Raw genomic sequence first — 15,000 nt, 5'->3', positions numbered from 1 at the left:
CAATGATGGTTTAATAATTTTATATTAGTTTTTACCTATTTTTTTGGGCCCCTGTCAGGCAAGGGCCCTTGGAATTGTCCTAACTTTTCCCCCATATACGGCGCCCCTGCATTCAATAATAATAATACACAAAAACATCTATCTCTTCTTGACACAAGTTGACTCCTGACATCAGAGTTGAGTTGATGAAGCCTTTACAGCTTCTTAGCTCGAGGACAGACAGGAAAGCAACACCATATTGACTAACTGGCAGAAATTTCTTTTTTTTTTTTTTCTTTTAAACACGGGTGACAGCCTGTGTTGCAAGAGAATAAGAAAGGGTAAAGAGAAATGTGCACTCACTGCCGTCTGTCCTCAAGTTAATGAGCTGGAGACGGAGGTGTGGCAGTGGAAGATTAGCATATAAGTAGCATGGAGCCAGGACGAACCACAGGTGAGCACCAGCGCCGCGGTTTCATTGGCTTTAGGGACAGTGACAGCCCATCGTGTGTCGGCCCCGTAGCTGCTCTGCTTGAATTTCTCCAGAGATCCGCGAATTTGAGACAGAGTCACCAGCGATGCAAGATTATCTACCTAATAATGAGGGGCTGGTGGAAAATAATTATAGAGGAGCCGTGTGTCTCCCCCATCACATTACCTGTTATATTCATTGGCTCGAGGTGATTTCTTGCCATGTCACTTCTGAAAATAAAAACCGTGAGCAGGATCGCAGGACCGCCAAACTCAGGAGAGGTGTAGAACAAGCAGGTGACAAAACTTAAGGGATGTTTTGTTTTTTCACAATCTGAAATTAAAAACTGGGCCTTGAAATACTCAGCTCAAATATCCCAAATAAAAATACAAAACAGGAGCTTTTTTTTCCGAATTTATTTTTTATTCTAATTTTCATTTTAGATTCAAATTTAGGTCTCAGTTGTATTATAATTTTTAAGATATTTTCTGTTTCAGTGTTTGTTGGCTAGAGGGTAGATAATTCTGTGTTTACTTTTTTATAATAATAAATGAAATACTGAAACTGGCACGGAATACAAAGTTATTTTATTTATTTCAGATTTGGGAAGCAAAGATTATAGTTTCAGCATAGTTTTTCCATGTCCATTAGCTTTTATTTATCCTTCAATGTTTTTTTCTTTTTTCTTTTTTGTACTCTGCTATTACATTTTTAATTTTAATGTTAGATGTCTATCATGACTTAATTATGTATAGCTGTATAAATAATCTATTTTTCAAGAGTTCATGATTATTTTCAGTCCAATTATGGAAGGTATTCAGCTGGATATATAATAAAACGGTTGCATCAAATTAAATATCACTATGCAACATGATGAAATCTAATCAAATGGCTGATTCTGTGTGTGTTTGCATGTGTGTGTGCACGTGTGTGTGTGTGTGCAGCCTGCTGGGAAACTGCATGTGTACTTTTCAGGTACAAGTAGAGGGGAACAGTTTATTCCTTTCAAACGCATCTAAAAATGTCTCCGGCAGTAGCCAAGAATACACTTCAATAATGCGCTGTGTTATCATTTTACTCGTATTGGTTATCTAATTTCATGGATCTTCCAGCACCTTTTGAAGTCTAAACACCAAAAATGGTCTACTGTAAACCTAACAAGGCAAGGTTAGGAAAACACTGCATCCGTAAACTAACCACAATGTTCTGGGAAGCATAAATTGCCTGTGAGGAAGAGCAAACACAGGCATGGCGGCGTCTGCTTTCTGTGTGTGTACAAGAGGTTTACCCCTGCCCCATTTACCATAGAAGCAGCCTATTAACCGCCTGGAAAGAGAATATATTTATCAGAGCCCCTTCCATTATTAATCAGTGCAGAGTTGAAAGTGAATATGAATCAGAGGAGCTGAATAAGGTTGAAACACGGTCTGGATTCTGATGGTCCCATCGGGAGTATCAACAGTGCAAAGCCTTTTCAGCCCAAATCTGTGCAGAAAGAAGTATGACTTTCATCTCCCCTGCTCCGCGGTCTCTACGGTTAGAAGGCCTGTAATTATACATAGATTTGGGCGAGGGGGTGGGGGGGGTTGAGGGGGGGTTGTGCCCTAAAAGGAATGATTTGGAGGCGATGACACAGTTTTTAAAAAAGTTGAAGAAGCTGTGTTTCTGGTGATATGCATGCCACGCTATAGGGGTGTGATTCATTCTGTTCTGCCTGCTCTCGCTCTCAATTTTATCATGAGCTAGCTCTCCATTTACTCTCTCTCTCTCTCTTTCTCTCTCTCTCTCTCTCCCTCTCTCTCCAGCCTGTGAGGTGGGTTTCTATAAGCCGGTGGCGGGCGACGGATTGTGTGGTAAATGTCCTCAACACAGCCACTCAGAAACCAGAGCCGCCCTCTCCTGCCCCTGTGACTCCAGCTACTACCGAGCAGCAGATGACCCTGCAGCAGCCTCGTGCACCCGTAAGCACACACGCATACATACACACACACACACACACACACGTGCATACGCATGCATAGTACGCACACATGCACACAAATGCCCTTGCCAATCATGGGTGAGTTTGCCTACATGAACATGAAATATTCAGATATTCAAAAATGCACCCTTATGCACACATGCACACGTGAAGGCATATGCACACACAGTCAAAGACACATGCGCACACACACACACACACACACACACACACACTTGTGGGTGAGTGGACACTTATTAACCAACACATTTATACGCCCTCAAAAATAAATCTGCATGTAGACATGTACATATAGGCACGAAAACATGCTCACACACACATGCACACACACAACACACACCAAACTCTTGAGGGCATTGCATGCTCTTTGACTACCACACATATTAGGGATACATCAATATGTTTTTTTAAGGCTGATACTGATTTCTGATATCTTCCCACCTCTATGCTGATACTGCTATGTATTTTTGTAACTTCAAGAAAAAAGGCAGAGAAGTAAACATTCAAAAATACACCCTTGAATGCACATGCTGCACACACACACATACACAAACACAAACACAGGAAGATACACACCTACTCCCACAGGCAAGGATGCATGCAAATACACAAAGGCTCATAAACACACATGCACACATACATACAGTGACTATGGACTGAAGTGTTTTATGTAAACAAACTTATCTACGAAAAATCAATTTCCTCTTGCGAGACAATGATTCAAAGCTATGACTATGAAATGAACCCGCGTCTCTCTCCAGGCCCGCCGTCGGCTCCAGTGAGCGTCATCTCCTCGGTCAACGGGACGTCAGTGAATCTGGAGTGGAGTCGCCCGCTGGACACCGGGGGCCGCAGCGACCTGCAGTACAGCGTGCTGTGTCAGAAGTGCTCGGGGGAGGGAGGGCCCTGCGAGGACTGCGCCTCCTTCATGGGACTAACTGGAGGGAAGGGAGGGAGCGGAGGGGCGGGGCGGCGGCACCGGGGGAGGCGGGACGGTGGAGCGCGCGGGCACGGCGGCGGTCCGTTTCATCCCCCGCCAGGCCGCGCTGACGGATCCCTGGGTGACGGTGCTCAACCTGGTGGCCCACTCCAACTACACCTTCCGCATCCTGGCCATGAACGGCGTGACGCACCTGAGCAACGAGCCCCCGCCTTACGTCTCGGTCAACATCACCACGAACCAGGCAGGTAGGGCACTGAGCAGCAGCGCATCTCATCATCATCAAGGCTCTGGACTAGTGGGTTTGTGGGCTTCAGAGTGAATGGCTGAGGGTGTGCTCACACTAGTCTGCTTCAAAAAATAAACAATAATAATAAAAATAAGAAATGGAAAGAGAAAAAAGTGTAGCAGGGCGATGTCCTGTGTTCAAATCTTGTGCCTTGTACCCCTCCATCCTTCCCAATTCTCCTCCCTGCAAGCTATCAAAAAGGCAGATATGCCACAAAAATATGTTTTTAAATATGAGAGAAAGTTTTCCCCTCTGACATCCCGGTGGCTCAGATGTCTGCAGCGTATCATCCTGGATTTGAACCAGGCAGATAGCCTTTGTTGCATGTCCGTACTCTCTCATCTCTCCTGTCCCTCTCTCCGCTTTCAAATAAAGCAACAGAAACAATCTTTGAAAAAACAAAGGGTTGCCTTTATTGTGCTGACAATGAAAAGCAGGTTGTGCTACACACACATAGTTTGCATAAGAACCAGCTGCAGTAGCTTCCACTGTCAGCAAACAGCCCTGATGTCCAACTGTGACACTTCTGTGATCCACGTGGACTCTGTAATCAGAGTAACAACCACTGCTGCTTTCCTCATCGCTGGTTTCCATTCCTCTGTCAAAGCGGTGTCTGCTCCGCTGAAAGTGGAAATTTTCACAACTTTAGCGAGCGCTCCATTTTGCCAGATGCTGCGTCTTTGTCTCTGTTTTCTGCCCAAATTGCAGCCACTCCCTATCGACTTTGATGTAGAAAAGGTGCTGGCGCTTTTAAAAAAATATTGCACTAGTGGGAACACACCCAATAAATCAAAGAACCCATTGGTAATTTAAGTGGGATCAGGGGGTTTGGTGATGAAAGAGCAACACTGTTGATTTTCGGGCCTGGTCTCCCACTGTGGCCAGCCATCAAATGCCGTTCTGGGTAACTGACTCCCATTTAGTTTTCAATAGAAACTGAGACCAAGATAGTAGAGAAAAGACAGAATGAGGGGGGGCAATGAGCAAACAACCTGAGTATGTTGGATTACAGGATTCAGGATAGCTGGTGATCTAAGAGATACAGATCAAATAGCTGGATTTGTAGCTGGCATGAACAGCTGTAACCACAAGTGCAAGGATTAAGATCTTAGACCATCATGCCATTGATGGCGATAATGATTTATCCATTCATAAATCAGCACAGCCGGAGGTCTATTTCCTCTCAGTATAGACACAGATTTTCTTCTAAAATGCTCGAAAAGTGACTCAGATCCATCATATATTCAAAATAACTGAAAGAAGTAATAACTGCAGTGGACTGATTCATTTGGAAGTTATCTGAGTGAATGAATTACCTAGGGGGCCATTTATTTCCAGTTATTTGTTGGTTGTGTGCAACTCTATTATATCTGTAATTTGTAAAATAAGCATGCCAGAACAAATTACTTATTATATTTTGGTGAAACAGACAAGCATGTGAAAATCAAACTCTTAATAATTTCTGCTATAGTTTTTTTTTTTTTTTTTTTTTTTTAAATGCAATTTCTTCTTCATTTTCTATTTTTGGATGCATGATTTCTATCTTCCTTGTGTCATAAGGAAATGATGGCGGCAGTGCATGAAGTAGTAGGTGTAGTAATAATTCAAAGAGGAAACCAAAAAAAAAAAAAAAAAGTAAAATCTTGACCTTATGTAAATGCATCTGGTACTAGTGATTTTAGCAAATTTCATAATCATTTGCAAATGGCTTTCAGAAACGCGGAGGTCAGGAGTTCCCCATTAATTACACGAGGTCCCAATATAATACTAGTCCACTGCGAAAATGGCTTTACTGCATGGTAATTTCCTCATCTGCCGCGCTGTTCACTGAGGAGCTACATGTTGAACTGACTGCGAAGTGATTCCCTCCTGTTCCCCGTGCAGCCCCCTCCGAGGTGTTAGCGATCCGCCAGGAAAACGCCAGCCAGAACAGCGTGACTCTGCTGTGGCACGAGCCCGACCAGCCCAACGGAGTCATCCTGGAGTACGACATCAAATACTATGAGAAGGTACTAGACTCTACATGTGTACTAGCCTACTCTAAAGCTACACCTGAGACCCAAGCACAAAATACTGTAGTTATTTGTTTTTTGGGCTGTGTCAACATATTCTGTTTATTCTGCAAAAAGAAAAAAAAAAAAAAGCAAACAAACACAAAAAAAAAACCTTACCTTATACCTATTCTAGCAGCTTGTGAGAACAACAAAATGTCTCAGTCACCGCCATACCTGGAGAACATAAGCTCATTGTCTTCAAAGGGCTGCGACTAAGCTGAGCCAAGATATTGTGAATGCAGAGGAGTGCGGCTGGATAGACTCTGGATAACTTAATCCAAGAGAAGATCCCGCTGGCAGCTCAGCTAATTGAAAGGAAATGGGGGTCGAGAGAGAGAGAGAGAGAGAGAGAGAGAGAGAGAGAGAGAGAGAGAGAGAGAGGGAAGAGGATGAGGTTGGTGTAGATACCAAGTTAGTGAAAGTGACAGTGACAGCAAGCGGTTGGCGGGCGCATAAGCATGGCGGAGGGCTAATTGCCGTGTGCATGGATGTGTGTTTGTGCGTTTGTGCGGGGAGGTGTGTGTGCGTGTGTGCGTGTGCAATGATAGAAATCAGCTAATTGCTGAGGGAGCGGCCGGGGAGTCGGCAGCGTCATAGCCAAACAAGCAGGGTGGTGTGGAGGGTGCTGAAGGATTAGCTCGTCTCTTGCGCTTGGTGTCTTAATCTGGGCTCGCTCGGGGGGCGACGCCTGAGGGGGATTTCAAGTGGACAAGTCAGCAATGTGCTTACTTAAGGTTTCTATAACACTGGACTCAACAATAATGACTCAGAGTCTGGTTGATGGTCTCAGCGTCCTGTAGAAACCATGCATTGGCACTTGGCCTTCAAGTGACACATGAATGACTTATTTTATTACTCTGACCCTGTCATTTTGGTCCGTGCACCTCTTATTATCGTCTTTATTATTACTATTATTCTGTTTTCACACCTTTTGAACAGTAGGTCGGTCTGGATGAGAGCGACTGCTGAAATGAAATAAACAGAAAAATAAAAAGCGGTGCAAGAGGCGGATGAAAAGCAGGAGACTTTTCATCCGCCTCTTTTCATCCACACTTATTCAACACAATGAATGCCTTCCTTGTTTTTTAGTCGATAGCCGATGCACAAAGCGCCGCAGGTTGACTGAATGAGAGGTGAAAAATAAAACGCCTCTCATTATTTGCCACCATAACCAGTCTGAATTTGTGAATTTGTGTGAAGTTTATCTTTCGTTAAGAACTGGTGAGAAGAATCCGCAATGACACGACATAACTTTTATCCCACCCCAATGCAAATCAACTTGTTAAAAGGATTTTTCTTGAACCAGTGACCTGTCTCTTTCTGCCTGGTTTCAATCCCTGAAACAAGAATAATTATATCATCCCATTGCCTGAATTTCTAACTTCTTTCGAGAAAATATTTTAAGACTTAATATGAGACTGTAAGACTCGGTAAGATGGACACTGACCAGTTACCATCATTATTGTGTCAATTGTGATGGTCAGTTTCTTATCATGACCACCTTAACATGACAGACTGTTGCTTGAAGACTGCAAAAGTGTATGTTCTGGTGTAAACATCCACGTGTCTTCAGTAGATTGGCTGCTAAAGTGCTCCATATTGACAGTTTGGTAGCATTACAGTTTTTTTCATTCGCTTTTTCCAATATAATGAAACTGGGATCCACTTTGTCGTCATCTTCACCTCCAAACCACAGCAGAAGTTTTCTTTTGCAAATGTGTTCATACCTTTTCATTGGATTCACACATTTTTCAGGCTCTTTTGCACAACACTTCTCACATGTGTCATTTACATGGCCCTGACTCCATTGACTTCACTATGGTAGTCAAAAGCAAAACATCTGCTCACAGCTGATAGAAATGACCTGCATCACTGTGAAATCACTAGTGCACCTGCATCACTACCCTTTCCACAAATCACCATTCACCAATCAGTCAGTATGCACCTACAAAAAAGGGGCCTATAAATTGTATTCTGTATTTTTTTTTTTTTTCAACTCCTTTGAGTTTTTCTGTGTAATACTGTATGTGAATTACAGTATTTCAGTTTTTGCCATCAATACAGTACAATTTCACTTTAAAGTCTTTCTGAGTTTGGATGCAGGTCTTTACTGTAAGTTCACATTTGAATGTGCAGCTCACAGGAGAACCTGGTTCAAACTGACAGCTGTATTTTGCATTCTGCTGTCAGCTGTGTTACAGTACAGTATAGCTGACTGAAGGAATCTACACATTTGGGCAGAAGTTGAGTTGTTTGAGGGAAATATTGGCTTTTGCTATTTGCTTTACTATATGTAACTCTGTAAATTGTCAAAAAAAAAATATGACTGCAATACACACAGGAAAAAAGTAAGGTTGAACCTGCTCAGACTGAAAAGGGTGTGTTGCATTTTGGTGTTGAGTATGAAGTGAGTGAGTGGCTGGATTATGTCGCCTGACTGCAAGTTGTATTGGGCGGTGACAAAATGTGCTTTTGCTACATGTCTGAAATGTTTTGTCATGGTAAGAGCCTTTTGCAAACAAAATGTGTTATTTTGGGAAGTGCGTCTCTCATTAGGCCTATGGATTAACTGTTTTGATACCAGCGTTTCTGAGTTGACAGAGGAGGTAAAGTGATTGAAAAAAACTGTAACATCTTATGGGTGATGGAAGACCACAAGCATTACATGTTCATAAATTAACAGGAACTACTTTTCCTGTATGTGTCAGAGGTGAGCTGGTCGATGAGAATAAGTGCACATCTGAAAATAAGCTGCATAGCGGGTGAATATGCGGTTGTTCACCTTACATAGTTCCAAAATTAAAGCTGTTTACATCAGTTGTTAATGATAATTCAGTTTTAAAATGTTTTTCGAAATCACACAGGCCAAACAAAACCACCAACGAGGTTTAATCAATGGAAAAAGTCTCCCTTCCTTGTATATTACTAGTGCTGTTTGCATGTAGCACTGGAATAAATGATCTTACCGGGACACATGGATGATTTTGGTGTCTATTTTGTAATCATTTAGCAGGTTAGTTAACCACTAGACATATCTCCCAAATATTGGTGTGCTCTTAAATGTGGATCCTTCTCTTCCAGGATAATGAGGAGCAGAGCTACTCCACTCTGAAATCTAAAGGCACAAGCGCCCGGGTCTCTGGGCTGAAGCCTGGTACCAAGTACATCTTCCAGGTCCGAGCCAGAACATCAGCAGGCTGCGGACGCTTCAGCCAGAATGTGGAGATTCAGACTGGGAAAGCAGGTGTGTGTGTGTGTGTGTGTGTCAGTGTGTGTGAGAGAGAGAGAAAGAGAAGGGGAGAAACAGAGAACAAACCATATCACTGATTTGTTGCTTGAGACCTCATGCTTGCCCCCGGGCCACAGGAACCCTTCAGCCACACATATTTGTATGTCGATTAATACGATGGAGAAAGTCCAGTAACAGAACTGTTTGTTCTGCTGAAAGACTTGGCACCGCGCTGCTTCTCAAACCTGGGCCAGACTGCCCAGCATCGTGCCGGGCTAAAGAGGCCTGGGTGTCACGGGGGGGGATGAAAAACGCCTCAGTCCATCCCTCTGTTCCATCGATCTGTGCTTTGTTAGAGGGTCACCCCTGTCAGCAAAACCGCTGCCTGTCCTGGCTTCAAACAGCGCTGCACACAGCTTTGTGAGGCAGGGCTGGTCCTCGGGTGTCTGTGCACCTTAGGCGAGCGTGACACATACACTTGGCTGAAAAATAATTTTTATTACAGTATTTTTCTTGCTTAATAGGGGATTTGGCAGATGACGTGCAGAATCGCTTCTAGGTCAGCAAAGCTTAACCTCCTCCCTGATCTGAGTCCCAGCGCTGTTTCATTGACTAATTGTCTGCCTCCGTTCTTCTGCTCACTGGACCCAGACTATCCTCCTGACACTGTTCACTCTCAGAAACTCTCAGATTGCATACATCCCACTTAGCCTACATGCTGACAAATCAATAAGTGCAAAAATATGTGAAAACTAGACAGAGTAGCCTGTTTTCCCGCATATAGGGTCGTGCCTGCTACCATGGTGCAGAAATTTAACTTTGGAGTTGTTGAGATGCAAAATATCTTCTCTTTGGTTTGGAATCACATCAAGGCCGTCCGGAGCCGTGCGACACTATAGAGCCGCACACCCCGCCTCAGGTTTTCTTCGGGTCTCCAGCCTGGATTTGAATTCACGTAATAATCTTAACTTTAACACGCTCGCAGAAAATTGCTTTCCCAACATCAGTGACTCTTAATTGGCACAAACTCATACTTCTTCAAGCATGCTAAATCTCAGAGGAGCTCTCCTAATTGCATGCACATTTCATTTTTAAAATAATGAAAATATGCAAGGTAGCTTATATGCCGCCGCCATTTCCTATAAGGTATCTTAAAGCTGCACTGAGTTTATGCAGAAATATAATCTTTTCACCCTAAATCGCTGTGGGGCTGCAGCCGACAAAAGCATATACCATCCCCCCCCGAATTTACATGTTGTTATCATGCAAACACTTCTCAACCCACGAGGGATGACAAATTGAAACTTCCGAATGAAATCCAAGCTGGACTCACCAACATGAGGTCTTTCCTCTCTCGTCCCTATGGTATCCTTTGATGTTAATCATCATAGACCAGCCAGGCTGATAAACATGAGCGTGCTTTGTGCTGTTTACTGATGACACATTAGCTGATTTCTGGGTATTGAAGTTCAATTTGTCACAGCTACCTTCTCGCTGCTGCCGGAGCCGCCAGTATGCAAAGACGCCAAGCGCAGCTGTGAGCCCATGTTGGAAATGCTGAACATTTTCCATTAATTACTTCTAAAGATCTTATAAAGACTGCTTTGTAAGGCCTCTCACAGTGATCGCCACCGTGTGACAGCGAGCAACTTTCCATGTTTGCGTGCCTGCTGCTTTGATAGCGAAAGCATTGTGATACGTTTTTACTTTTTTATCTTATAGCCTGTATCACACAACAAGCCTTCGCAGCTATTCATAACGCCGTGCTTGACGCGACTTAAAGGTTGAGGGGCTTAATCGCTTCTCATTCTGGGACAGCATACCTTATCTTTCAAAATAGATGACAACACAAGCTGAGCATTGTATACTTATAATACAATGGGCACGTCAAGGGCACTCTCAAAAGGAAAACATTAAATATCAAGGTGGCACTCCTTGTTGAGGCTGCTCTTTTTTTTTTTTTTTAACTCAGTTTGCTCTCACACCTGTAGTTGACTTTCTTTGGTCTGATTCAAGTTGCTGTTTGGTTTTTTTACAAGAGAATCTCCCGTATAAAATTCCAGTCACACACGACAGTGCAGTGCAACAGCAGAGCAATGCTGGAACTTAGACGTTAGTATTTTATTTATTTTTTGTATGTGTTTCTACAAGCAGTCATGAAATGTCGTCGTCGGCCCGTATTTCGAGATGAGCCCCCTCGCCTCATCATTACCCCGAGTTTGTCCCCGGCTCATTTTCACAGCGCCAGCAGTTTTGTTTGGCAGCGACAGGAGTCAACATCCACTTTCAGTCCAGAATGCTCCGTATTTTGGTTTTTGTCTCCTATAGTTATTAAGTCAGATTGTGTTCTCACTTGTAGCAAAATGTTCCATAATGCGCTTACAGGTACACCGAGTCCCGACTTCTCAGGCAGACCATGGTTTTTAAACTTTTATTTATTTATTTATTTATTTAGCACTTTTGGCTGTTTGGTCTGCACCAGAGTTTGAATGTGTCCCCACCTCTCTAAGGAAACCTGAGTAAAAACACCACGGTGTGATTAAAGCAGACCAAACCAGGTTGATGCAAAAACTCCCTTTCACAAAAAACTCTGTGCCACAGTGTTTGTGACTCATTACTTATGAAAACACTGCAGAAATCAACCAGTTAGTCTCAGTGCTGAGACGGTGTGTTAAAATCCTGCTTTTCTTATAACAGCTGAAAAAAAAAATCTGCTAGTGAGAGGCAATAATCACACTTGTTTCCAGTGCTAATCAGCATCTCCAGTCACTTTCTTGATACTAGTAGGCTGATCTGCTTTATTCTGCCCAGTTTCAACATATTTATATTCACAGATTTTTTTTAACCTTTTTTTTTTTTTTAATTAAAAACAAGATTTTGACACTGAATATACTGCTAATTGAGTTGTTAAGATGGGTATTTTTTGCAGTGAACCTGTAGAATCTCGGGGAGTGAAGGCACCGCCGCCTCGTCTTACACTCAGATTGCATTTGTGTGTCTTTGCAGCTCCTCTGCGCTACAACACCATGACCATCATCTGGATCTGCATGGCCCTGGTGTCCGGCCTGGTCACCTTCCTGGCCATCATCATCTGCAGGAAACGGCAAGGCTACACTTTACCACACTACCCGTCGCTGCTGTGTGTGGAACACTTTCTTACACTACTCTACCTCGTCTCCCTCTGTGTCGTTTTTGTGATGAACCCCCTCCCCCTTTAATTTTTTGTAACTGTTGTATTTCACCCTGCTTTTGCTACATGTACAGTAATAGGACAAGGGTGCAAGTAAACAAAATAATAATGTAATTTGAATGAGGCCCTTTTTACAATATGACCTTAAGATGTACCCCGGGAATGGGGAAATATCTCATTTCAAACCTGTGTGTGTGTGTGTGAAGCTAAACTACCTTTGGTCCCCCTTGTCACACTGATATGTGGTACAATATAAATTACACACAAATAATCTGCATGCTTTTCCATCAGCAACAAGGATGATGAGTGGAGAGAAGCTCTGAAAGCAAATGCTTCAGCTCACGGCAGGAGCGTCTCTCATCTCACCAACCCTCCCTGTCTTCATTCTGGCTTATTTTGCTTATTTCTCATCCCATAATTTCCACCTCATAGTGGATTTAATTATGTTGATTCATGTCCAGTAGTTTGCAAGCCAAACGTTCCCACTTATCCTCTCAGTCCCAACCCCCCTCCCACCCCCCCCACCCCCCACCCCTCCCGCCAACTCCTCGCTTTTTGATGTGTTCAACTTACATCTCCATTGCACAGCAACGAATAATTAATTTCATTGCACTTAATTAATTCATACTTCAATGGATATTAACTTTTTCAGCTGGAGTTCATTTCCATTCTGTTAGAGAGAGAAGAAAATTAAAGGATTTAAAGGTGTTTTCCAGTTAAAAAAAAAAAAAATGCAAATGTGATTGTAGAATAAAATAAAAAAAAGAAATGTTTCATTAACATAAGTTGAGCATTTAAAGTGCTGCAATTTCCTCTTTGTAAGGAATACACCAAATTTTATGGAGATTGGCCTGTTTTTTTCAACTATTTAATTGACAGGAAAATACACACCCACATCATATGCAACCAAGTCTGGCAGACTGGTGGTTTGGTGACAAGATAAAACCTACCCACAAAATATAACACAGAAATAAGACATTTTTCACTACCAGGGACTGCTTTGCCTCTTTACATAGGAAAGAAAAGGTGGTGGGTGTTGGGAGACAGCGTGCGGCTTAAAATCACAGTGCAGCAGATGAATACATAGTTGCTTCATATTTAGGTTGAAAATAAAGCAACGTCTTTCATTCAAAAAGTCACCTAGTTCAGTTTGTGTATTAGGGAGTTACACGCTTTGCTTCTGCTGATGTAGCCACTAGAATCATAGGTGTGGTAGAGTAAGTGCACAGAGTAAGTCCACCTCACTTCTGGCTCTGTAGGGAGCTAAGGGGAGGGCATCAACATCAGGCGCACAGCTGATCATTGCAAAGGGAGTGAGGGCCAGAGTGAGGGCCACAAGTGGAAACAAATCTAAGATGAACGGGGACAAAAGGGCAAAGCAGAGAAAAAAAAAAAGTGCAAATACAAACAGCATCCTAGCAAACCTCTGATGTTTAAGAACCATGGGCGGTGCCAGGGATTTTGCCATAATCTGCACAGACCTCAGTCAGATAAAGGATAAATCAGTCGGACAGACAATGACACATCATTTGTCGTCAAAAATGATTGGAGTGCAGCTGACTGATCTAAACTCTCTGTGGGAGCGTCGGGTCCTCCAGAAAGCAAAAAGCATCTTCAACAGCGAGCGTGCTCTATCAAAAGAATTTATACTTATGGCGTCGGGGCGGCGTTACTTGCCCCCACCCAGAAAGACAAACCGCTGCTCCAGCTCGTTCATTCCCTCTGCCATTAAGCTGCTGAATGCAGAGTAGATCTCTTTTTGTTCTTTCGGTGCCTGGCACAGTTTTTTGCACTAACCCTTTAGGGCTCTGTATAATTTTATATTCTGCGTGCAATAGGCTATTCCCTGGCACTTTACTCTATCCAGAGCAACATTATTGTGCAATATACTCAAGCACTTTATACAGCTGTTTCTATTTCTTTTAGTCGGTGTTGTATTTTTTATGAACTCTCTTAAGCACTTTGCACTTTAAACAGCTGTTTCTTTGTATTCCTTAAGTCGGGTTTGTATTTTCATCTCCCCGCTCGTCATTTATTGCCTCCTCTCTTGCTGTGTGTAGGAGAATGTGTTGTTTGCTTGTTTTGTTTGGGACTGTAGAAACTGAATTGCCCTTCGGGGATAAATAAAGCAATCTGAATCTGAATCTGAATCTGAATATCCGATAACAGAAAGTGAGTAAGTACACAGTTTTACAGTGAGTGATGATGGTGCCTATACAGCCATAGAGAGCCACACAGTCGTATTATTGTCAACACAATCAAGCCACACATCAGCCCCGACACGTGACAACAAACTTGTGCGTCTGCCGTGAAACTGGCATTCCACAAATGAATACAATAACCAGCAAGGCTGTTTACAGCACAAGTTCTCAAATAGTCGAGCTAGCCAGCTGCTATGACAGGAAAAGCTTGTCATCACAAATAATGTGCATTAAACAAGTTACTGATGATGTCTTAATCCAGCCGCTGCCACAGTTTTAATCCATATCCAATCCATAGTTTCCAAAAACTGAATGACCAAACTAGTTAAACTCAAATTTGACAGGGCAAACCCCAGTGCCTACACCCCAGTGGGCTTGGTGCAGCTGCCCCCTCTTCACTTTAGTGCGCTGGCTGCTTTTACTAGACTAGCAGTTGGGTCATAAGTAGGTTTATGCTAACAAGGACTCACCGAGACTTCCCTGCACCAGTTGACTGACTTCTTCACCTCCAGCCTGTCTTCAGCGTCTTCACTGTGTTCTGAGATCAATCTAACAGTGATCTGAAATCGTTAGTGAAGAGGGAGAAAAGCAATAGGACCAAAGCACATTCCTATTGCACCCCCATGCTTTTGGTGGTGGTGAGGGCTTGGGAAGTGATGTTGATG

At 43.0% G+C, this 15,000-nt stretch overlaps 1 protein-coding gene across 1 annotated transcript in view; it reads left to right on the top strand.

Moving 5' to 3' along the window:
* epha8 (eph receptor A8) overlaps positions 1 to 15,000 on the top strand; it is a 102,926-nt gene that overhangs the window by 72,465 nt on the left and 15,461 nt on the right. Inside the window, exons 7-12 of the mRNA XM_030052112.1 lie at positions 2,257 to 2,412; positions 3,194 to 3,358; positions 3,450 to 3,620; positions 5,546 to 5,670; positions 8,797 to 8,959; positions 11,951 to 12,083. Coding sequence (XP_029907972.1) covers positions 2,257 to 2,412; positions 3,194 to 3,358; positions 3,450 to 3,620; positions 5,546 to 5,670; positions 8,797 to 8,959; positions 11,951 to 12,083 — 913 coding nt within the window. The remainder of the gene's footprint in view (positions 1 to 2,256; positions 2,413 to 3,193; positions 3,359 to 3,449; positions 3,621 to 5,545; positions 5,671 to 8,796; positions 8,960 to 11,950; positions 12,084 to 15,000) is intronic.

This window comes from Myripristis murdjan, chromosome 5, assembly GCF_902150065.1.
Source record: "Myripristis murdjan chromosome 5, fMyrMur1.1, whole genome shotgun sequence".
NCBI lineage: Eukaryota > Metazoa > Chordata > Actinopteri > Holocentriformes > Holocentridae > Myripristis > Myripristis murdjan.
The sequence above is the reverse complement of the archived record's forward strand: the minus strand, read 5'-3'. Positions and strand labels throughout refer to the sequence as shown.